This window comes from Schistocerca serialis, chromosome 1 (genome assembly GCF_023864345.2).
Source record: "Schistocerca serialis cubense isolate TAMUIC-IGC-003099 chromosome 1, iqSchSeri2.2, whole genome shotgun sequence".
Classification (NCBI taxonomy): domain Eukaryota; kingdom Metazoa; phylum Arthropoda; class Insecta; order Orthoptera; family Acrididae; genus Schistocerca; species Schistocerca serialis.
The window spans coordinates 453,701,444-453,727,172 of record NC_064638.1 but is presented as its reverse complement, the minus strand read 5'-3'; the positions used below and the strand labels follow the sequence as shown (position 1 = coordinate 453,727,172).

The following is a 25,729-nucleotide window of genomic DNA, read 5'->3' as shown; positions in this document are numbered from 1 at the left end:
GGAATGTTTAAGAGTTGGATGGTTGCACATATAGACATCTCCACACCAAGAAAAGAGATCACTGGTACGTGCCTGCACCCAGTCCAATTCTGTCAGCTTAGGAATTCTCTTTAATTACAGTTGTGTTTTGTTTTGTCCAAATTCGTATACAGCACTCTCAATTGGAACTGCTGATCATTATTCTGGAGAACAGATCATATTGCACTAAAGCAATTTATGATATGTTTGTCATGCTACTTTGAAGAGACAAGTTCAGTTCTAGAAAGCCAGAGAGTTCACAAGCTGCAGCTAGATGGAGCAGAACAGAATGTTTGCTGAGTAGCAAATCTTATTTCAACTGTACAAGGTTGTGACAGGTGGTTTGAAACCCTCCCATGAATTATGGTCAAGTAGTATCTAATCAAAAAGCATATATCTATTCACGGATTACTTAGGGGCTAAGAGTGAACTTCTGCCACAATTTTATGCCTAAGAACCTAATTGTTTTTACTAAGTACAAACTAGTAATCTCCTTTCATAGAACATATTTGAGAGTGATCCAGGTTAAATGTTGAAGCTCAGCAAAAATACTCTGACATATTTAAGGCTAGCTAACTTCTAGTTGGTAGTGTCAGAACATTTTCATAGTTAACCCTGATTTTTGAGTTAAAATATTGTCCAGAGTCATTGATCGATAAGAATTTTTTGACTCAGTGAGATAGTTTGTAACATATTCCACCATTGAGTGAAATACAATCCCAGTGATGCTCTTCATAGGGGAAATTTCCTAGAGCAATTAGAATATTTAAGTATAAGGACATAAGGCAACTGGTCAAGAACATATTGAGACATGTATGCCAATTGTGATTAAAAAATTCAAGAGTGTGGTATATTCAGTTGTGAGATCCTGTCCCTCAACAGGCCCATCATTACTGTGTCTGTATTTGAAAAGAGTATGTTCAATCTTTGTATGTTAAACCTTGCAATTGTATGTTAAACCTTGCTATACATGACATATATGAAGGCTACTATATTCACAGAATTTCATGAAAATGACTGTACTTGTGAGCATACAACCAACAAGTAACTGTCATTGTGGGGAATTTGTGCACCTAACACACCAAGTGAGGTAGCCAGTGGTTGCCATACTTGACTCATACTTACCAGGAGCAGGATTCAGATCCCCATCTAACAATCATGTTTTAGATGTACTGTGGTTTCCCCACGTCAATTAATGCTAAATGTTGGGACAGTTCTTTCAAAAAGGACATAGCCAATTCCCTTCCCCAACATTACACTGTCTGAGCTAGTGTTTTATTTCTAATGACCATACTGCTGATGAGAAATTAAATCCTAACCATACCTTTTCCATGGGTAATTAATGACATTGTTATCTTTTCTGCTGAGAGACTGTCATATTTATTGATAAGAATATAACATGTAAGGTGGCTAAAACATCTCCAAAATCTTGACACTGTTAGATAGAATGATGCATATGATACGGCATCCTATTCAACATCAATCATTATCCTGCAGTTCTAAGCCCATAATGATAAACTTTTTTTTCATTCTTGCCAACAATTCAAGGCAGCCAAAACTAACAGCAGTGTGAGTACAAACCTGAAAAAGTTTTCTGATGTCACAGGCTAGGTATTTGCATAATAGCCCAATAATGTTTTCTTGTATAAATAAAAATTTGATAACCTGTGACTATACTGTAACATCTCAATGCAACACTTCAAATGTGCTATTTCTTAATGATAAGGAATAACATATTTTTTGTGACATAATCAATTTATGCATGTTGCTTGATTGTCAGTGCTGATTTCATAGTGTGTTTCATTATTATTGACACACGGGTAATAATTTTTTACAGTTTTAAATCCACACTGCCCTAATTGTGTCCCCTACATATGGAGTGTAGCCATGTATGGAAGTGAAACATGGACGATAAATAGTTTGGACAAGAAGAGAATAGAAGCTTTCGAAATGTGGTGCTACAGAAGAATGCTGAAGATTAGATGGGTAGATCACATAACTAATGAGGAAGTATTGATCAGGATTGGGGAGAAGAGAAGTTTGTGGCACAACTTGACCAGAAGAAGGGATCGGTTGGTAGGACATGTTCTGAGGCATCAAGGGATCACCAATTTAGTATTGGAGGGCAGCGTGGAGGGTAAAAATTGTAGAGGGAGACCAAGATATGAATACACTAAGCAGATTCAGAAGGATGTAGGTTGCAGTAGGTACTGGGAGATGAAAAAGCTTGCACAGGATAGAGTAGCATGGAGAGCTCCATCAAACCAGTCTCAGGACTCAAGACCACAACAACAACAACATTACTTTAATGGTCCACAAATGCTGTTTGAATATGAGGGTCCTACACCACAAACTCCCTCCCAGTCCAACTAAAAATTACGAATCATGATGCATGTACAATAACAACAGAAAATTGCAGTCAGCTATATCTGTATATTGTTAAATGAAACTATCTGATTTTCAAATAATGTAAGGTGTATAAATCTTGTGTATTATGCAAAATCAAAACTGCAGAAATAAAGTTTCTACTAATATGAATAAGGCAAAAAATAGGACACTTGCAAATTCAATGCAATAACATACCAGGAAGATTCATCACAGGAAGAGAGTGTCTGTCAAGTGGTTCTGAATCATCTTCTGCTGTGTCATCTGCATATGAAGAAGCACTTATGCACAACAGAAGAATGACATAAAAGACGTGGAAAGCCATTCTGTAACAAAAAAGAAAAAAGTTTGACATTAAAACTTTCTCTTAAATAATAAACAGTAATTTCAACATTGCAACCAAGGCTGTTTTCTTCTCCACATCAAAACTTAACCAGTAAAATTACTGGAAAGACAAATACATCTATGGACTAGAAATGGAAGCTGAAACATTTAGGCTACTGCATAGAAATCTAGTTAACATAAAAGTTTTTAGAGCACAGACTAGCAACAAGTTCTACAATAACTGTCACTAAATGTCCATCACTTTTAGTAACTGACTCTGTCCAAAAATTCTGTACTCTTTCATGAATACAGTACAAAAAATATTGAAATACCTTAAATACTGCAAAAGAAAATTAACACAAAAGAGGTACTGAGATGTTTACAAAGCACATATAGCCATGTCATATAACTGGACAGATAAAAATAGTGTACTCACCAAGCGGCAGGGGCGTTGATGGGAAGGAAGAGCGGTGAAGGAAAAGGACTGGTGAAGTATAAGCGATGACGAGGGAAAAGTCACCCAGAATCTCAGGTTAGGGGAGACTCACCAGTTGGGATGAGAAATCCAGTAATTCTTCACTGGCCAGGGTTCTGGTGGCTTTTCCAAGCCCTCCCGATTTCCTACACCACTCCAGCCCTTTTGATTAACCACTCTTCCTTCTTCAATCTTTCTGATGAAAGAAGGAGCCATTTGCTTTGAAAGCTTGCAAATTTCAATACCTTTACATGTGCGTTCTCCTGCTGCCACTTGGTGAGTAGATTTTTTATGTATCCAGTTACATTCCATTCTCAAAAACTGATTATTTTTGTTCATATATACGAATGTCAGTGATTTTAAGAGGAATGATAACTAATATTGTGAAGCAAGATCACTGTGTTCCAAAATTATATTGTGTTAAATTAGCTATCAAAAATGGCAGAAAATTTTATCATCTAAGGAGAGACAGAAGGCACAGAGTGGTTCAATTACAGAAGTTACTAATAAAATTGAGAGAGTGTTGAAGAGTGAAGACAGCAGGGGGAATGTATTTCTGCACAAAAGAAAAATACGGTTATATTCATAATAAGATTATAAATAATATTATTATTAATAATAACACTCCCAAACATGCTATATCTTTCAGACTTTTGCTAAGCAGACTACTGCTGGCTGGAAAGGAATTACAGTGATATCAAATGCCTACCTGATACTTCTGTCAAGTTATTGCTAAGCCCTAGGAAATTAATATGAGGTTGGAAGGCATTACAGGGCTGGCAGTCTTTACAAGTGCTTCTTTGGAGTTTTAGTCATTGTCTTTCAGTCATGAGATGTGATACTGTTGTGAGGCATTTCTGAATTCAGTTCTGGAACTACTGTATATTTTACTTCATTGTCAGAGTTCTTCATATTGGTGCAAAGGTTTTAAACATGCTCCCACAAATCAATATACATTCAAAAGGAAATTAAAAACATACCATATTAGCCACTCTTTCAATTCATCTGAGTATCTAAATTTATGAATAGAAGATTCGGGTTATCTTCATAAGTCATGTAGGGGGCTATTATTGTATGATTAATATTAGTGTTTTCATTTAGATATTATTGCTGTTGAGGTCTTCAGTCCTGAGACTGGTTTGATGCAGCTCTCCGTGCTACTCTATCCTCTGCAAGCCTCTTCATCACCAAGTAGCTACTCCAATCTACATCCTTCTGAATCTGCTTAGTGTATTCATCTCTTGGTCTCCCTCGATTTTTACACTCCAAGCTTCCCTCCGATACTAAATTGGTGATCCCTTGATGCCTCAGAAAGTGCCCAACCAACTGATCTCTCCTTCTAGTCAAATTGTGTCACAAATTCCTCTTCTCCCCAAGTCTATTCAATACCTCGTCATTAGTTACATAATCTATCCATCGAATCTTCAGCATTCTTCTGTAGCACCTCTTTTCAAAAGCTTATATTCTCTTCTTATCTAAACTATTTATCATCCATATTTCACTTCCATATACGGCTACACTCCAACTTTACATAACTGAAAATTCCCTCTAATTATTAAGATCCTTGGAAGAGCCAGTGGTGATTAAACTGTTCCACCTGGTGTGTAAATTATATGAGGCAGATGAAATACCCTCAGACTTCAAGAAGAATGTAATACCTCCAGTTTCAAAGAAACCAGGTGCTAACCAGTGTAAATATTAATAAGCCATGGTTGCTAAATACTGACACAAAATTATTTACAGAAGAATGGAAAAACTAGTAGAAGACAACCATGGGGAAGATCAGTTTGGGTTCCAGAGAAATAGATTAACGCATGGGATAATGTTGACCCTACAACCTATCATAGAAGGAAGGCACACCTATGTATGTTTATAGCATTGGCAGACTTTGAGAAATCTTTTGACAATATTGAGTGAAATACACACTTCCAAATCCTGAAGATAGTAGGCATAAAATACAGGGAGTGAAAGGTTATATGCAGCTTGCACAGAGACCAGACTGCAGTAATAAGAAGCAGAGGATATGAAAGGGAGCCAGTAGTTGAGGAAGGAAGTGAGATAGGATTGTGGCTTATCCCTGATGCTATTCAGTCTGTACTTTGAACAAGTAGCAAAGGAAACTAAAGAAAACTTTGGGAAATGAATTAAAGTTCAGGTACAAGAAATAAAAACTTTGAGATTTGCCAGGAACATTGTAATTCTGCCAGAAACACCAAAGGACTTGAAAAAGAAGTTGAGTGGGATTGATACATCAGGTAAAGGACTGTAATTGAATTAAATCAGACAATGCTGAGGGAATTAAATCAGAAAATGAGACGCTGAAAGTACTAGATGAGGTCTGATATTTGGGCAGTAAAATAACTGATGACGGCCAAAGTAGAGAGGATATAAAATGCAGACTGGCTTCAGCAAGGAAGGAATTTCTGAAAAAGAGGATCTCTTAACACTGAACATAAATGTAGGTAGTAAGAAATCTTTGGAGAAGTTATCTGTCTGGAATATAGCCTTGTGGGAAGTGAAACACAGACGATAAGCAGTTCAGACAAGAAAAGAGCATTGAGTTTTGTAATGTGGCACTGTGGAAGAATGCTGAAAATAGGTTGGGTAGATCATGTAACTAATGAAGAGGTACTGAATCGAATTGGGGAGAGAGGAAATTTATGGCAAAACTTGACTAAAAGCAGGGATTTATTGATAGAACACGTTCTGAGGCATCAAGGAACTGTCAACTTGGTATTGGATGAAAATTTGGACAGTAAAAATTGTAGGTGGAGACCAAGGGATGATCACTGTAACCAGATTCAAGTGGATGTAGGTTGTAGCAGTGATTGGGAGATGAAAGGGCTTGCACAGTATAGATTAGTATGGAGAGTACATGAAACCAGAAGACTACAACAACAAGTGAAAAATCTTGTCACCAGCAGTTAAACTGTGTCAGCTCCTGATTCCAGACAGGAAGGCAGTAAGCACTTATGCACACATAATACTATATTTCATGTGGTTGATGCACTGGGACTACAAAACTACCAAGAAAAATTGGTCATTTTATTGCTCTTCTTCATGAAAAATATTAAAAGCTAGGGTTTCAGTCTACTTAAAACCCTATTTATCTTAGTTCGGTTGCCTTGATTTTCAATGTCAGATGCAAATAAATACAGAAAGGGAAGCCCAAACTGTCAAAGGCTTGTTTGTCTCATGGGAGGTATTCACAAAAGTTCTGAAAAACTAAACTAGCAGATGCATGAAGACAGATGTCAACTATTTTATGTAATCTCTTGTATTGCATCCAAAGTGATCATTAGGGCAAGATTTGACTAATTACTGCATGTACAGAGACATTTAAGCAGTCTTCCCATAGTCCATGTGTGACTAGATTGGAAAGAAACCTTAATCTGTGATATAATAGGAAGTACCCTTAGTTGTGTACCTCATAGTGGTTTACAGAGTATGGATGTAGATTTGGATGTGGAGGAAGAAGTGTATCATCATTTGAGTCAAAATTAGTGGTTGTCTGCATCAGGACCACAGATGTGAATCAGCATTTCCTGCTAGCAGATGAGTGCATTGTCTACGCTGAAGTTTAATGATCAAGATACTGGATGCATCTCATATAAGTGAGATTCAAATCCATCTCCAGCTCTCCTGATGTACATTTCAGTGGTAATCATAGACCATTCATGGTGACTGCCCATAAAAATGTGGCTTCTTCTTTGACTATTATCCACCAAAGACACTTAATTATAACACTTATTTTGAAGGAATGTGCATACTGTATTCTGTAGAGTCCAACTTGACTAAGAATTTTCATTTATACTGTATGAGTCAAGGAATATAGTACTTGTAAGAAGACACCATTGCCTCTTTACATTGCACTGCTATCAAAAATGCTACCGTCCTTTTGAGTTACTGATTAATGGCATGAGGTCTGTTATATATCTGATGTCACTGTGAACAAACACACAGAAAAGTCGCTACCTTAACATGAGCAGACTCTTCCAACTATAATATTAATTTATGTTTATCTTCTGTTACACGTTCAAAATTTATGTAACTACATGAATAGCTTCAAAACTATTTTGACTTGTTTATTGTGACTATAATCACATGGCTGATGTATCGCTGTTAGTTTAGAAACCTAGTTTAGAAAACCTAACAAATAAAAACCTTTCCCCGTGATTATGCTGTCTGCCTTGTAACAAAGTTTATAGCAGATTTTCACAAGTAATTTATATGACTTGTTGTATGTATATCCACATTTCATTATTGCACTTTACTGAAATTATCTACCTTATATGCACTTTAATAAAATCCTACATGAATAGCTTCAAAACTATTTTGACTTGTTTATTGTGACTATAATCACATGGCTGATGTATCGCTGTTAGTTTAGAAACCTAGTTTAGAAAACCTAACAAATAAAAACCTTTCCCCGTGATTATGCTGTCTGCCTTGTAACAAAGTTTATAGCAGATTTTCACAAGTAATTTATATGACTTGTTGTATGTATATCCACATTTCATTATTGCACTTTACTGAAATTATCTACCTTATATGCACTTTAATAAAATCCTAAAAGTGCTTACCAAATGTCACTCGAGCCCCAAGAAAGTAACTGAGATATAACAGCTATTCAAATGTGAAACAACTTTCACGTAAATGTCTCCAGTTGTTAATAACTAGAGTGTAAACGTTAGCCTTTCTTTAAGTTCTGTTGCTCTTCAGTTATTCGCGTGCTGTTTTTAAATTTCCTCCTCAGTAGTAATGCGGAACAAGCGAAAATCGTCAACCACGATGTATGAAAGGTTTTGAAATAATGCTAAGGTTGACTGGAGCTGCAATTCAGTGTTATTTTACTGTGCATCATCTCCCCTCCCCCTCCCCCCTCCAAGCGCGTCACATTGGTGTAAAAATTCAGACATCTATGCTTAACATTCTTCTTTTCGTACATTTTCCTTCCTTCGGCAAAATCAACGCTGCTCCTTCCTGAACACGAGTTTTGCTTCTTGGCTAATGAAGCCTCCGTGTTGATTAATTATTAGGGCCAAAGATCAACACAGCGTTCAGAAACCCATGGTTCAGGGAAGTCCGGTAGATGCATTGTTCGTCGTTTTTCTACAAGCATTTGACTACAAGTTGTCTTGGACACAGAGTCATCGACAGATGTAGAATTAACTTATGGGATGCCCCAGGCAAGTTTGTTGGAACCTGTTTTATTCACAGGGCCGGTTCCGGAACATTTTTACACACAAGCAACATATCATTTGGCGCCCGCGCCCTTCTCCATTTTTCTACTACACAAGCGGAAAATCATTCTTCCCGCGCTCCATACGTGAACGGATCAGAAAAAAAACTCTAATAACTGGTACAATGGGACCTACCCTCTGCCATGCACTTCACAATGGTTTTCAGAATGTTGACGTAGGGTTGGCACGTCTTGCTCGGTACCTTGTGTTGTCTACTGTCCCCCCTAGTGTATACGCTTGTTCACAGGTACAAGCGATGGTAGTGAACAGTGAACAATGACAAAATGTCTGCAAATGCTCTCTCCATTCCATCCCTTACGCTGTAAAGGAGGCTTAAGGGGGAACAACAGGGTGACGGTCAAAAAAAATTCGAAATTTTTTAATCACATGATACGAATTTATGTACATTGAAGAATTATTCCCCAAAATATTATGCGCAAACTCCAATAAGAACGATTATGTGAGCGTTTGAAGCCGAGCATGCACGGCACGCCTTGGCGTTAGAGAACAGGTTCAGCGTTCACGCTCCCTTTGTTGAGCGTTGAGCGTCCATGAGATGGTTATGGCTGACTCTAATGGTGCAAATGTTCACCAATGTCTCGAACACACAATTTCATGTAGCGCCCCCCTGTTCCATGGCTGAGTTAGCGTCAGTCGGCGTCATGCAGAGACGAGTGTTTTTATTGGTATTTTTTACATTTAAAAAATGGTTCAAATGGCTCTGAGCACTATGCGACTTAACTGCTGAGGTCATCAGTCGCCTAGAACTTAGAACTACTTAAACCAAACTAACCTAAGGACATCACACACATCGTTGCCCGAGGCAGGATTCGAACCTGCGACCGTTGCGGTCACGCGGTTCCAAACTGAAGCGCCTAGAACCGCACGGCCACACCGGCCGGCTTTTACATTTAATGCACGTGGTAAATGCCCTTCAAATCAAAACCGGCGATGAAATGCACCAATTCTCTGAAGATTGAGATGCCAGCGGCGATGCGCTCAACGATGAGAAGCGCTGTGAGGACGAAAATGAGGGCTTATCAGGTCAGGGTAGCAGAAAGCGGCCATCCACTAGTCGGGGCGATAGTTACTATGGATCGGGCATCGATTATATCCCGTAAGTTTCAAGCTTTGTCACTCTTTTATATAATGAATGTTTGTCAAACTTTAAACGCGTTTTCCTCAAAACAATGTTTTTCGACATGGTTATCATCGCCCACTATACAATTTTCATCCGATTTAAATGATTATTGAGTCTCCCTTGAAGCAAACTGAATTCTCGTCAGTGTATCACAGCCGATGTTTTTTATGTTGATATTTTCCAGTTTTTCGGGCAAAAAAGAGGTTTCTAAAAATGGCCATTTTTTATTTTGTTTTTTGCAAATGCTTACTATGAACTAAAGTTTCAGATAACCACAACCGGAGTTACAGCGACAACCGTCGATCTACCTCCTTTCAGAGGTGCCTCGGGAAAATCCCAATTACACAGGGAAGTTATTAATATTTTTCAATGAAAAATATCCAATAAAAGCTTCAATGTATGCTTTTTCCATCGCAGTAAACACCATTTGTCTACTACATTCCAGCACGGAGAAAAAAATCCTGAATTTGAGCAATGTTTTGGTGCGTCACCCTGACGTTTTCCCTTAACACAAATAACGTATAGCATGTGATGCGTAATTCAGTAGTGATGAGAAGATCAAACAGAATGTGTGGATGTATATTTCGAAGTGCGTCTGGAGCAGTATTTACCTGACTGCTTACTTACTAATTGAACAAAAGTACTATGAGGATAACATTGTCGTAGTGTGTGGGGGAGGGGGGGGGACAATATGAAAGTGTTTACATGAAGCGAAAACTAACGACATTAGTATCAAATCCTCAGTTTTCATGGTCTCTAGGCTGATTGATAACATGTCTTAGTTTAGTCGAATAGAACATTATGAAAATATTTATAAACGAACAGAACTCATTAGAAAGTTCTGTTAAGAAATGAAATACAAGACATTTTGCACCGTTATGTCCTGAAACATCAGTCATCTTCCCCTTACACGTAAAAACACAGATGAATATAAGTGGTCCGGCCGGGGTGACCGAGCGGCTCTAGGCGCTGCAGTCTGGAACCGCGCGACCACTACTGTCGCAGGTTCGAATCCTGCCTCGGGCATGGATGCGCGTGATGTCCTCAGGTCAGTTAGGTTTAAGTAGTTCTAAGTTTTAGGTGACTGATGACCTCAGAAGTTAAGTCCCATAGTGCTCAGAGCCATTTGAACCATTTGAATACAAGTGGTAACAATTTCCATCCAAATTCCTCGGATATTATCTTCAACTTGAGTAGGAATGCCTCAGGTAATATCTTCAATTCGTCGAGTAAGAGTGATTGCAGAAAATTAGCTGCGGTTTACCACACATAACTGACAGTGCACTTAAAAATTTTGACTATGTAATCGCAATACGCAGTGCAAACACTGCATCTCGAACGAATACATTCTTCTTTTAACTACGTAAATGAGCGCAAATAGAAGAATGAATTGCTTTAAAAAATTGCTATTGTACGTATCGAAGTTTTGAGTTCTTGGATGTTTGTTCGATTTCTTTTGGTTTTCGAGGAAGGAGTTCTCGATTCCCTTAAAATATCATTTCTGCCCATTTTTAATCTGGATACTAAATAACCTCAAATATGGAATTCTCTGCCATGAAGGCACTGTTACCTAACTATACATGACGCATTGGTTAGGACACTGGCTTATTTTGGAGAGGAACGAGATTCAAAACCCTGTCCAGTCATACTGACACAGGCTACCCATGATTAACCCGATCCGCTTAAGAGGAATGCTGGGATTATTCCTTTCTTTTTCAAGAAAGTTCTGTATTGACCTCAATTTCAACAATACGTTAAATCCTACCTGTTTTCATTTGTAAATGTTTAGAATTCCACAATATCCTCTCCTTCAAAAATATTCTTCTGAACTTGTATACACACAGCGTCGCGTCGCAAGAAAGGCAATTTCGGTCATAGCCCAACACATAACGCATAAAGAGGCCAGTGTTACGATAATAAATCCATACATACACTCCTGGAAATGGAAAAAAGAACACATTGACACCGGTGTGTCAGACCCACCATACTTGCTCCGGACACTGCGAGAGGGCTGTACAAGCAATGATCACACGCACGGCACAGCGGACACACCAGGAACCGCGGTGTTGGCCGTCGAATGGCGCTAGCTGCGCAGCATTTGTGCACCGCCGCCGTCAGTGTCAGCCAGTTTGCCGTGGCATACGGAGCTCCATCGCAGTCTTTAACACTGGTAGCATGCCGCGACAGCGTGGACGTGAACCGTATGTGCAGTTGACGGACTTTGAGCGAGGGCGTATAGTGGGCATGCGGGAGGCCGGGTGGACGCACCGCCGAATTGCTCAACACGTGGGGCGTGAGGTCTCCACAGTACATCGATGTTGTCGCCAGTGGTCGGCGGAAGGTGCACGTGCCCGTCGACCTGGGACCGGACCGCAGCGACGCACGGATGCACGCCAAGACCGTAGGATCCTACGCAGTGCCGTAGGGGACCGCACCGCCACTTCCCAGCAAATTAGGGACACTGTTGCTCCTGGGGTATCGGCGAGGACCATTCGCAACCGTCTCCATGAAGCTGGGCTACGGTCCCGCACACCGTTACGCCATCTTCCGCTCACGCCCCAACATCGTGCAGCCCGCCTCCAGTGGTGTCGCGACAGGCGTGAATGGAGGGACGAATGGAGACGTGTCGTCTTCAGCGATGAGAGTCGCTTCTGCCTTGGTGCCAATGATGGTCGTATGCGTGTTTGGCGCCGTGCAGGTGAGCGCCACAATCAGGACTGCATACGACCGAGGCACACAGGGCCAACACCCGGCATCATGGTGTGGGGAGCGATCTCCTACACTGGCCGTACACCACTGGTGATCGTCGAGGGGACACTGAATAGTGCACGGTACATCCAAACCGTCATCGAACCCATCGTTCTACCATTCCTAAACCGGCAAGGGAACTTGCTGTTCCAACAGGACAATGCACGTCCGCATGTATCCCGTGCCACCCAACGTGCTCTAGAAGGTGTAAGTCAACTACCCTGGCCAGCAAGATCTCCGGATCTGTCCCCCATTGAGCATGTTTGGGACTGGATGAAGCGTCGTCTCACGCGGTCTGCACGTCCAGCACGAACGCTGGTCCAACTGAGGCGCCAGGTGGAAATGGCGTGGCAAGCCGTTCCACAGGACTACATCCAGCATCTCTACGATCGTCTCCATGGGAGAATAGCAGCCTGCATTGCTGCGAAAGGTGGATATACACTGTACTAGTGCCGACATTGTGGATGCTCTGTTGCCTGTGTCTATGTGCCTGTGGTTCTGTCAGTGTGATCATGTGATGTATCTGACCCCAGGAATGTGTCAATAAAGTTTCCCCTTCCTGGGACAATGAATTCACGGTGTTCTTATTTCAATTTCCAGGAGTGTATTATAAACATGTGTGTGTGTGTCTCCCACGTCCCCTTCTAAACCACCGGACCGATTTTAACCAAATTTGGTATACATATCCCTTACTGTCAGGCAATAATCGCTGTGGGGGTAAGAACTGCCTACCTATCGTAGTTCAGGAGATATGACGTCATGAACAGTGACATGCGTGAAAAATTGCCGCATCGTACATGACGTTTAAATGTATTACTTCTTTGCAAGTACCTGTATTCGCAATAAATTTCGCAGGCAGAATCCACATTTGCTGCTAAATGCACCTACAAAAGTATATCATGGTATGACACATAGTTCAGAAGATGTGGCGTCATAAACAATGCGTGCGTCAAATACTGCCGCGTTGTGGATGACATTTAAATTTATTACTTCTTTTCTGCCAACTCTATTCGCAACACATTTTGTAAACAGTATCCACATATGCCCCTGAAAATACTTACAAAATTAGATCATTGTATGACACATAGATCGGGAGAAATGACTTCATAAAAACTGACATGCATGAAAAACTGCCGCATCATGCATGACGCTCAAATTTATTACTTGTTTGCTACTAACACTATTCGCAACATATTTCGCTGACAAAAATTCGTTGAATGTATCTAACAAATATATAATTGTAATGGCTCTGAGCACTATGGGACTTAACATCGAAGGTCATCAGTCCCCTAGAACTTAGAACCACTTAAGCCTATCTAACCAAAGTGTATCACACACACCCATGCCCGAGGCAGGATTCGAACCTGCGACCGTAGCGGTCGCGCGGTTCCAGACTGAAGCGCCTAGAACCGCTCGGCCACACTGGCCGGCTATATCATTGTACAAACAAAGTTCAACAGATATAGCATCATACACACTGAGTTCGTAAAGAAGTGCCACAAAATGCACAATGTTTTAACACTTTTTTTCTGCTTAAGATATCCCTGCAATCGAGTCACCTAACGGAAGCCCCGGCACCTGGCAGCGCTCTTGACAGCTTTCAACTGTGAAACGCAAACGGCTGTAGAAGAAAACTGCAGCCGTCAATAGAGTTATGAAAAAGCGTTGCCATTGAGACGGTTACAAGATCGCGTTGTAGACACGCGAAGCAGCTGTTCCCAGCGTACAGAAGCTGTCCGGAATCATGTTTCTTACTTTGGATACCGTACTTATACATTTGTACGACTGTTTCATAATTTCAAAGGCTTTATCAAAAATACATGAAAATGAAATTTTTTCTCGATATTCCAACACAAAAACAGTTAAGTTTTTGTTTGCGTCTCCAGTAGAAAATTACAAAAACAAGAGCAGGACAATGCCGAGCTTGTCAGCGACTTTATTACAAACCGAGGTAGTCTTCTAATCAGGTAATAATTGTAATATCCAGCCGAATCTTGCCAAGATATTAGTCCGATGCAGTAACTAGCAGTTGATGTACGGAAATATGAAGTTGTGAACTTCACAAAACGTAAAAATGTAGTAGTCTTCAACTACACGATTAACGCAGCTTGAGTCTGTTATCTCTCGATTAACACAATATGAGACAGTTAACTCTTACAAATAGCTGGAAATAGCAATATGTGCAGACAGGAACTGGAAGGGTTCCGTAGACCCAACAGTAGGAAACCGAATTCACTCTCAGTGCGTCAGGAAACTGCTGTGAGCCGACAAAAGCGATTGCTTACAAAATACTTGCGCGGCCTATGCTCAAGTGTATGGGAACAATGTCAGATCGACCTATCACGAGACTTGCAGCGTGTAAGTTAGAAAGGACAGCGTGTATATGGTTACATGTTTATTTTACAGGCGTAGGAGGTTTCTTTTTTTTTGTTGTTTGTGATCTCCAAGGTTGATCAATTAGGCCCTCAGTTAAAAGAGGGTACGCCGGCCGGTGTGGCCGTGTGGCTCTAGGCGCTTGTCTGGAACCGCGTGACCGCTATGGTCGCAGGTTCGAATCCTGCCTCGGGTATGGATGTGTGTGATGTCCTTAGGTTAGTTGGATTTAAGTAGTTCTAAATTCTAGGGAACTGATGACCACAGATGTTAAGTTCCAGAGTGCTCAAAAAATGGCTCTGAGCACTATGGGACTTAACAGCTGTGGTCATCAGTCCCCTAGAACTTAGAACTACTTAAACCTAACTAACCTAAGGACATCACACACACCCATGCCCGAGGCAGGATTCGAACCTGCGACCGTAGCAGTCCCGCGGTTCCGGACTGCAGCGCCAGAACCGCACGGCCACCGTGGTCGGCCCAGAGTGCTCAGAGCCATTTAAAAGAGGGTACTGTCGGCTGTGAATATCTGACTGAAGATGAAAAAACGTAATTACATTCTCAAGGAGGGCCGGTTCGAGAACGTTTTTCCACAGAAGCGACTTATCATTTGGCGTCCGCCCCCCCCCCCCCCCTCTTTCCCCCGCGCCTGTGCCCCTTTTCCTGCGTACATCACCACTCGTGTCAATTTTCGTTACCATTTGCGGAATGCACGGTATACAAATCTTGGGTCTGGCACCAGGGGCGCCGCTAGTGGCCGCTGCTGGCTGTGGTACGCCCTGTATAGAAATCTTACAGTTGTGCCCCTCTGCCACCCCTCTCCAGCATGGCGCCCCAGGCGGCGGCTTTTGTAGATTGGACCTACAACAGGCCCTGTTCTCTAAAGTTTTCGACAGCAATATCGGCCATAGGCATCTTAATCAGCCGAGATCAAGTTAATTGTTACTGGTCTGTGAAGTATCGTGTGCACGTCTGTGACACATTGAGGCAGCATTAGGACTGTTGATGAAGAGTGTGCGGAGCACTCACTGTCGCTCCGTATAAGTATTTCATTGAGCCTTGTCACCTAGCATGAGTGACTTTTTCATGCTTTACTTAAAATGTAAGTTACCCTGGATTCGTTGTCTTGAATATTATTTGCATTTTCCCCGCAACAGAGAGATGCCGAAGTTGTATCCTATTTGCCTACTCATTTATGTACAATTAATATGAATTTAATCATTTACTCTTTTCCGAATATTACTCGTCAGTTTCATAGTATACAGATAGCTAAAGATTAGATGGATAGACCACATAACTAAGGAGGAGGTACTGAATAAATGTGAGGAAAAAAGAAATTTGTGGCACAACATGGCTAGAAGGAGAGATCGACTGATAGGGCACGTTCTGAGACATTAAGGGTTCACCAATTTATTGCTGGAGGGAAATGTGGAGGGTAAAAATCGTAGAGCGAGACCAAGGGATGAATACAGTAAGCAGATTCACAAGGGTGTAGGTTGCAGCAGGTACTCGGAGATAAAGAGACTTCCGCGGAATAGAGTAGCATGGCGAACTGAATCAAATTAGTCTCCGGACTGAAGACCACAATAACATAGATAACTAAGGCAACATAAATGAAGTGCTTTCGTGAAAGCTGAGGCAGGCGTTACGTCATCAGTCCCCTAGACTTAGAACTACTTAAACCTAACTAACCTAAGAACATCACACACATCCATGCCCGACGCAGGATTCGAATCTGCGACCGTAGCAGCAGCGCGGTTCCGGACTGAAGCGCCTAGAATCGCTCGACCACAGCGGCCGACGACTACGTTACTAACTAGTCACAATGGAGGCAGTAATTTCATACACATACCTGTAATTAACAGTGTGTTCATGCATAAAAGTGGAGCATTAACGTAGACTCAGTTGCGTGGAAAACCTGTTGGAAGGATGTTGAGTAGCTTTGGTTTCGCTATGTAAGACATGCGCGCGAGAGAGTGAACAAAAATACTGAAAGAACTTAAGTGTTAGGTACTTGAAGATATATATTGAAATATACCACGTATATTTGTTTTGAAAATTCCAACAAATTGTTTTCACAGCGGGAACTGTGAACAACCTTCAGCCTCCTACGTATTGTTGCCTCAGAAACAGTACAAAATACATTAGATCAATTATGGCACTCACGAAGGTACATTGACAGTCATTATTCACAATCTTCATGCTCGGGTGGAATGAGAACAAATTGTAATACAGATACGTTACAATGTCACAATTAAATATAACCTCTGGTATGCACTTTTCAGTGATTAGCGGAGCATAAATGTAGATGGAGACTTGTTTCGTTTCTTCGATTAACTACCGGATGCCGATTTAGGTAAAAAGATATGGCCTATGAACAGTTTTGCTGTCACGTAAAGGAGATTTCCATTATTACTTTGCCCTACCAAAATATAACACCTTACACTAAATAGGAAAGTAATAAATTTTCTGCTTAAAATGCTAGACTTGAGTTATCACGATTCACTTATGCCAACCTTCAAAAACATTAAAAAAAAGAGAAACGTACACACGTTGAAAGTATTTTAAAGCTACTCGTAAATAAACCTGTTACACCTCAAGAGCTTGCTGAGCATCTTATAAATGCTTCTTTGTCCTAAAGGAAGCTTTACTTAAAAATTTGTACTAAAATAAATAATAAAAAAGAATTAAAATCGAATGGAGAAAAAAAATATTCTTCGGAAAATTTGTACAGGAACATAGAGAAAAGGCAGTTACATACTAATAAGCAACATGGAGCTCTGTAAATGTGTCTTGAAAATCTCAGACTCAATCCAGGAGAGGTGTGCTATGTTCTCTCCTCACTTCGATAGTTTAGTTTGCGATGCAAGGGCGTTCTGGTCTGCGAGCATTATACGATGCTGAGCACATCCTGGCGCGCTTAGAGTAAGGCCCGTCACCAAAAAGTCGCCAATGATCGGTATCGTGGCATATGGTAACAAAAATCTATAAAGTTCGGAGCTCGAGCAGTGTTAAGGGTGTGCTCAGTTGAACACCTCAAAAGAATGAGAGGATAATGAAACAAATTCCCTGATATTTCGATAGTGAAAGTAAGATAAGTAAATAAACCAACGGAACTAAAAACCAGAAGAAACGCAGAACTAAAATTAAACACTTCCAGAGTTTTTAAGGAATGGAAAAAAATCTTCGTCTTGGCATAAGGAAAACAACATAAAAGTGACGAGATGACGAGAAGAGAGGTAACAGAACAGCAACTGAAAGGACAAATTATGAGTAACTGTTCGAGTTGGTTCACTATTGGCCGGATGCGAGTGAAGGGAAGGTTAGAAAATTCAGTACGATGTGCAGAGAATCTACATGAGCGACGGAAATCCACTACAAAACTACCCGTCAAGAAGACTGCATACCTTTTAGTTCAGCAGGACACGGCGCCAGCAGCGAAGCTCCCCAGACACGTACGAGAGGCACCGAAACCCCTGTGCTTTTAAAGCGACACCCCCGCGCACCGCCCCTTAAAGGGTCCAGCCAATGGGCTGCGGATGCGACCACTGCCTACCCTCTTCTCGCTTCCCGTGCTCTTCCTCTTACATTTTTAAAGTGGTGATTCCCAGCAAATCACGGGAAACTATTCATGATGACACTGTTTCTATACTCAGACCTCTTGTGAACTGTCCTACCCTCGCAATTTAAGATCTTGTCCCACAAGAGAAGATAAAGTACAGAAATGTGAACGCAATGAAAGCTGTCTCGGGGCAGACAGGTATCCAGCGGAAACTATTGAGGAAATATTGTAGACTTTTCCCGCGAAATATTCTAACTCGAAAAGTGATCTTACAAGGATCTCACACATTTGAGCGTTGTCAGAGTACGTACGCCACAGCTCTCCTGAGCCTCCTCTGTCTCAGGTGAACCGTAGTCTCCAAGTGCTCTTATTAATAAAGAAAGCAAATTTTCTGAACAGTACTTTCAACCGTTGTGGGTGTTTTGTGAATAAGGCCATTTAGGTCGCTTTATTGTGTTTCCTCTTCTTATAACATCGCTTCGGCTGCTGCCATCATAAGATAAAATTTAATAAGTAAAGTATCTTACAAATGAAGAGATACATCAAACGATCTAAGGCGCTGTTTTCAAAATATCTGCAAGCAGTCTACAAAGAAATCGGAGTTTTACACTTGCTTTCACTATCACTACTATCGTCGAACTTCATATCTTCACCCACTTCTCTCCCAGAAATGTGTAATTCATGACTAAGGGCAGGATATTTCGTTTTTTTAATGGATTTCAGTCCTTTTTAGGTATGTACAAACTATTTTACCCTATTATTTATTCGAGTTTCTGTCATAGCTACACGGAATATCTTGGTGATGTCTATTTTAGAATGTTAACGTTCATCCTCATACCGTAGCCTCCATTTCGAGTGTTTGTTAGATCATTGACTGCATTTCCTGACTTTTGGTGGTGTTCGGCATAATACATAGCTCCTCAGACCCAGATGCACCAACGTATAAGTTTGGACTCAGGTAGGAAGGGAATGTTTGGAGCTATTTCATAAATGGACTGAACGCGGCTGCAGCTCCGAGTAATACTTTCTTAAGAGAGGAAATGATGCTGTTAACCTCACTAAAATTATCCTTGACATCCTCTGTAAGACGCTGTAGGCCATAGACAAGACATGTACAATGGATCATATTGGGATAGATTTCTTTCAGTATTGATCCCGCTTTTAGCATACAGGCAGTATGGTCTGTCGTCAACAGGAAAAATTTTCCATACCTGCCTTCTGGTGGCCATAGTATATGTAGGGCAAACCCTGACAGGGGAAAGAAAACCTGTAGATAAAATTAATAATAGAAAACTTATTAACTTATTTGTTTTTGACAGGCTTGGTAAAAAATCAGTTGTGACATTGGAATCTTCCTCAATCCACTGCCGGAAAAGACCAATTTTTGATTATATCTGTCTAGGCATGATGAAATTACATCTATAGCTCACTACTCACTGCGAGTCAATACGCTACGCAACTCTACTTAGTAACTATAAAAATAAATAGACTCAAGTGTTACCTGTCTCTAGTGTCCCACATCATTTAAGTAAAGGCTGTCTGGGTTTATCCCAATGCGCGGCGACTTGTAAACATATTCTCAAAGGGACTATGCATCATACAGTGTTGAATTCAGTGCGGGCTAAATTCTTATATGGGTGGGTATAATTAAAGTGCAGCTATTCAAGATGTCGAGTGTGGGCTGTAATTATGGTATGGCAGCGACAGTAGGTAGATGTTCTAATGTGTTACTGCGGAGCCGATTTACGCTGGAAAAAATTAGTTCCAATTTTGGCAACCATGTGCAAATGTGGCGCTGTGAATACAAGAAAGACGTATAGAAATATTTCCCTATGCGATGGATTAGGAAAGGGACTTGTGTGGAAAACGTTAAATAAATGAGGAAGGCATAATGTCCATTTTATTGTTAACGGCTACTTTCACAGAATGAATTGTTCAGAATGAGCACCAGAGACGGCGATGAAATGCTGTACGACGTCAGATTTGCGCTGGGTGGCCAAAACAGAAACTATTTTTTTTCCAGTGTAAATCATTTCCACATTAACGCATTAGCCTATCTATCAACCCCTCCCCTTGCAGACTATTATGGACATATGTATTGTGAAATAGTAGTCAAAACAGCAAGGATTTCTTTTTTTTTTTTTTTTAGTGCATGTCCACCATCAGATATAATTCTTACGACACACTTACACACTTCTCTGTATTCTGAAAATACTGCCCTTGTATTATTAGTTTCTTCATTGTTATAAGAAAAAAGAGGATTGTGATTTAACCTCGTGTCGACGATGAGGTCGTAAGAGAGTGAGAAAAAGTTCGGAGCAGCAGAAAGGAATCCACCATGTCCTCTTCGTAGGAACCATCCTGTAATTTTCCATTAGCGCTTCAGGGAAACCACTGCTTATCTAAACCTGAATGGCTGGATGTGAATTTGACCCGCCTTCCTCCCGAATGCGAGTCCAGTGTGCTAACTACTGTGCCGCACCATCTACAGCTGTACTCGGCAAACTACTGTGAAGTGCTTGACAAAGGGTACGTCCCATTGTAACAATTATTAGTGATTTTTTCCCGTCCATTTGCGTATGGAGTGCAGGAAGAGCGATTGTTTCAACGCGTATGCGCGCACTGTAATTGTCTAATCTTGTCTCCACGATCTCTGTGGCAGCGATACTTGGGGGGCGGGGGGGGGGGGGGGGGGGGGCAGTAGTAAATTCCTAGAGTCACCTCTTAAAGTTGGTTCTAGAAACTTTCTAAGTAAGTTTTCACGGGATAGTTTTCGTCCATAGTCAAGGATCTGCCAGTTCAGTTCTTTCTGCATCTTCGTGATACTTCCCTATGAATCCAGCAATAATGTGACCTTCTTTGTATCCACTCGATATCTCCTGTAAGACTGTACGCGTCCCCCACGCTTTACCTATATTTAAGTCACCTATAGTAAAAATCTTGCCTATCGCAAATGAAACTGAAATACGCGTGTCGTAAATTCTAGGATGTGAGATGTAGAATTAAGGGTGTGATATATCCACAGGCTCAGAAACTTAACAGTCTCTACTCCTTGTGAAGTAATGCATGAAGTAACGAAATATCGTGCATTTCCGCTACGCAGATTGATATGTCTCCGCTCCAAGACCGAACGCTTTCCTCTACATCTTGTCTCAGTGTAGTGTGAGTGCCAATCTAAACGAGTTGTAATTACACATTCTATGATTGTGTACGTTCTGTGAGGTCGAGATGTTATTCAATCTTTGAATGCTCGGAAGTTGAAACCTGAAAACTTTTACCATCAACCACTCGAAGTATGAGGTGATACACGAATCACTGTGATAAAGTGGTGTCAGATGTTCAATTATAGAACATATGCCCTTGAAGAAAATCAACTCGGGCGCCCATCACACCATTAGTGTTTCGCTAGGTTCAAAAAATGGTTCAAATGGCTCTAAGTACTATGGGACTTAACTTCTGAGGTCATCAGTCCCTGGAACTTAGAACTACTTAAACCTAACTAACCTAAGGACATCACACACATCCATGCCCGAGGCAGGATTCGAACCTGCGACCGTAGCAGTCGCGCGGTGCCAGACTGGAGCGCCTAGAACCGCTTGGCTAGGTTCCTGGCTAAACGTATATCTGTGTGTTTTGTGTATGTATTGTTATCAAATTATCCGCTAGTTTGGTTTTCATTTTATCAACAAAAAAAGGTCTTTTGACCTGTGCTTTTCTGGATGTCATAGGATATCACACAGAAATGTGTAAGTAAAAATCGCGCTTCAATATGTTTCGTAAAGAACTTTTTAGAACCATAAAATAAATCAAAATTGTAAATATGTTTCATTCAGGACCACTGAGGATATTTTACGTCAAAGCAAAATTCGTGTGATACAATAAATACGCATTTTTTTAATAATTGCAAAGACCGATTTCAAATAGCTTTAATTACAGTACTGTGGGCACACAAATGAAGATTTCTATATAGTTTTCCCGAGGCCTCTCATCATCTTCACTCTTCTGCTACAACTCCTCCATGTTTCTTTGCTACCGAGAAAGATTTCGATGATCGAAAAAGAAAAAGCCCTAAAACTGTTTTATGGACCTCCCACTGAAACAGCCCCTTTGTTGCAGCTGAAGTTCGTGAACGTTGCATCGGATGGTCTTGCTGAAACTATTAAGTATTTTGAGCCATCTGTTCACAGCCTTCAAGTGACGTCATTGACTGTCTGTGGAATCGCATCAGGGCGTCAACTGCCTGGCGAAATGGGCAGCCGGCAACAACGAATCCGCCTTCATAATCTACTTCAAGTAGTTGTTTGACACGTATAGGGGGCACCTCGTGCATGAGCAGATCTGCAGCGCCGAGTCTGATTTTTATCCCCAATTATTACTGTATGGAAAACTGGATGACGGTGCAGAGTGTCGCCGAAACTGCTCGCATTTGAATAAAGAGATTTAAACACGCGGCTGAAGGTGTTACAATTAATTCTCATACGCTGACCATCAGTCGTCCCACTCTCCATCCGAAGTAGAAGACAAAAATACGGAGAAAAAGCTTTGATCCCTGGCTTTCCGCATGACATATGAGAAAAGTGGAAGTATCGCATTATAGATTTTTTTCGGTACACAAGATGGTTTGCATGAAGTTCGAGATACCTTATTATGTTTGTGTTCACAATAACCTTCCGTATTCTTGTCGATTAAGATCTTTTTTTTTCTCTAAAGACGGCCAGTTAAACACTAATCTTTCTACCTTCAACAATGAAATATATTTCGGAACACACAGTTCTATCATCCGATAAACGTTGCTTCGATTTTATTTGTACTGTGGAGTAATTTAGAAATGTATCAAAAGTGATATTGCACTCATTCATTATCGGATTTATAATGCGACATTCCTGAAACCTAACGTCAAATATCTAATGAAATAGACACGAGTTTATACTTTCTTATCATTTTGCTGCTGTCTTAGGTACACACACGATACCACGATAGGAAGCACTATTGAAAGGGCTTCTTTCGGTAGAACACTTACTCGTATGACAATGTACAGGCTGGTGTAATAACATTTTCAACCTAATGATTACGGTTTTTTAAATACACCAGCACCTGTCAAAGACAGAACTGTTGTCGATAACGAGACAGATTGGCGTTCTCCTCGGTTCCCGGATATGAGATCTCGGCGTAGCTTCTCCATCCCCCAAGTTTTTGTCTACCTGCCTAACGGATCTGCTGGTGGAGGGCAAAAACTCTCGGCGCAGAATAGGAAGAGATAATGTTCGTGCAACAGGATGTGTGGACCCCTCCACATAGCTGACCTCGTTTCCCAGGTATCCCTCGGGCCCGTCGCATCTCCAGTCGGGGTTATTGCCCTATATCTGCTCTGCTCTAACAGCTAGTCTAAAAAAACCGCAGAAAGCCAGAAGGCGCCGCAGACTGTAATGAAAAGACATCACATTAAGTATACTGTGTATTTCCTAGTCAGTTGCAAAACCATAATTTGAAAAAAAAAAAAATGCTTTCAATTCCTTTTCAAGGTCATTTGCTGCTAACCCGATGTAATTATAAGGAGCAGCGTCTATGGATTCGTTTTAGCGTGTGTATGGTCCTATTGTAGTACTATATTTTTGGACTATGTAATGCGCTACGGCCGCAGGTTCAAATCCTGCGTCGGGCATGGATGTGTGTGATGTCTTTAGGTTAGTTAGGTTTAAGTAGTTCTAAGTTCTAGAGGACTGATGACCTCAGATGTTGAGTCCCATAGTGCTCAGAGCCATTTGAACCATTTGACTATGTAATGCGTTACGAAAGAGAGTAAACCATTTAGGTCTTGGACATAAATCTGAACTGAATATTCGTACCTGCTTACTCATCGGTTCGTCCCCGCTCTTTGACACAATCCTGAATAAAATCATCGAACTTAATCACTCATTGCTTCGTCCCATGAACTTCGCGTATTTGGCACTGAGCGTTTGCAATTGAAATGTCGGCCATATTCAAAAAAATGGATATAGCAATCGTTAGACAGATAAGATGAGTCAGCAACGAAAATGACTGCGTGATGCTACTTGAATCGTCCTGTCAAGATAGGCCAATGATGATCTGACTATACTCTCCTAACATAGTGTAATATACATTTTTCTCAAAATCTATTATTCAAGTAGGTAAATATCTATTAGCAGTAATTTTATTTTTCCGCTAAGCATTTCGAAGAATTACACCTCAGCCATCAGCTGGAATTATTTTAAAAACTCAACGTAATGTAGATGTCGACTATTGTGAGTGCGATTTTCTGTGCATCTAGCGTACTGCCCTGTACCTTTTCTAATCGTGTGCCTACTACAGGCTTCACTGTTTATTTTCCGATCGTGTAATGGAAACATATAGATACGGGTGCATTTTATCTAATATTTATAACAGTCACGGTTAAGCGAACTGTAACGAAAATTTTCTTGTTCTAAGTTAATTAATTCCTTCAACCAATCTTCATCATTACAACAATACTTTTACGAGGAAAGTAGAACTAAAACAACCAGACGTATCTAGTTACAGCTGCTCTTAGAAAGTGTGTATGAAAATTAATTTTATACGTTTGAGTACAAAAACGTTTGGACAGATGCGGCAGACAATCGTGATATTAATTCGAAAAATAGGCGTGGCTGTTAAATTGAACGCTACGATTCAAGCTCCTTGCAAGCCATCGTTCTTGCAACCAGTCTCAGTAAGTTCTTACGAATCAAGTATCTGTGCAGCGCGCGGTTCTCAGGCGTATTTTACTCTAATATGCCCAAGCAACTAACGTTAGGGGCTTTTTGAGAGTGTATACTTAAAGAGGCAGTAATATTTTAACATGTGCATAATCGTAATTGGCGTGAATTCGACTGCGCTAAGTAAAGTCTGCCGCGTACGTCAGGGATAGCGTAGGCTACTATAGGCATAATAGAAGTGAGAGGGCCGGCCTTTGTGACCCAGCGGTTCTAGGCGCTTCAGTCTGGAACCGCGCGACTGCTACGGTCGCAAGTTCGAATCCTGCCTCGGGCATTGATGTGTTTGATATCCTTAGGTTAGTTAGGTTTAAGTAGTTCTAAGTTCTAGGGGACTGATGACCTCAGATGTTAAGTACCATAGTGCTCAGAGCCATTTGAAAAATTTTTAGAAGTGAGAGGGAGGAACATTTTATTGTTTGTCTTCCAACGCTGACACCTAATGAGCGTGCGCTTCTATAGCCCTATTAAAATTATTTGATAGTTGACGTACGTCACTTGCTGCTACGGTGTAGTCACGTGGGCTGCCGGCTACTGCTCTGTTATAGTAGACACACCAACATGGCGCGTCATTTCACAAATGATGTTAATGTGCAACGCGGAGCAATGCTGGAAGCGGCCGCCGCGAAGTATGACGGAAATGCGAGGTGCTCTGTCAGCAGCTGATGTTAAGTGACCAAAGACTGAACTGCGGCAGACATGTTTTGAAGC

General features: G+C 41.0%; 1 protein-coding gene across 2 annotated transcripts in view; it reads right to left on the bottom strand.

Annotated features, from left to right (window-relative positions):
* The window catches only part of LOC126457691 (uncharacterized), a 32,339-nt gene extending 18,388 nt beyond the window's left edge, over positions 1 to 13,951 (bottom strand). For both annotated transcript variants that reach the window (XM_050094219.1, XM_050094228.1), the window contains exons 1-2: positions 13,894 to 13,951; positions 2,602 to 2,729 (exon numbers count right to left, since the gene is read on the bottom strand). In XM_050094219.1, coding sequence (XP_049950176.1) covers positions 2,602 to 2,728 — 127 coding nt within the window. In that variant the 5' untranslated portion in view covers position 2,729; positions 13,894 to 13,951. The remainder of the gene's footprint in view (positions 1 to 2,601; positions 2,730 to 13,893) is intronic.
* Positions 13,952 to 25,729: the final 11,778 nt, after the last annotated feature.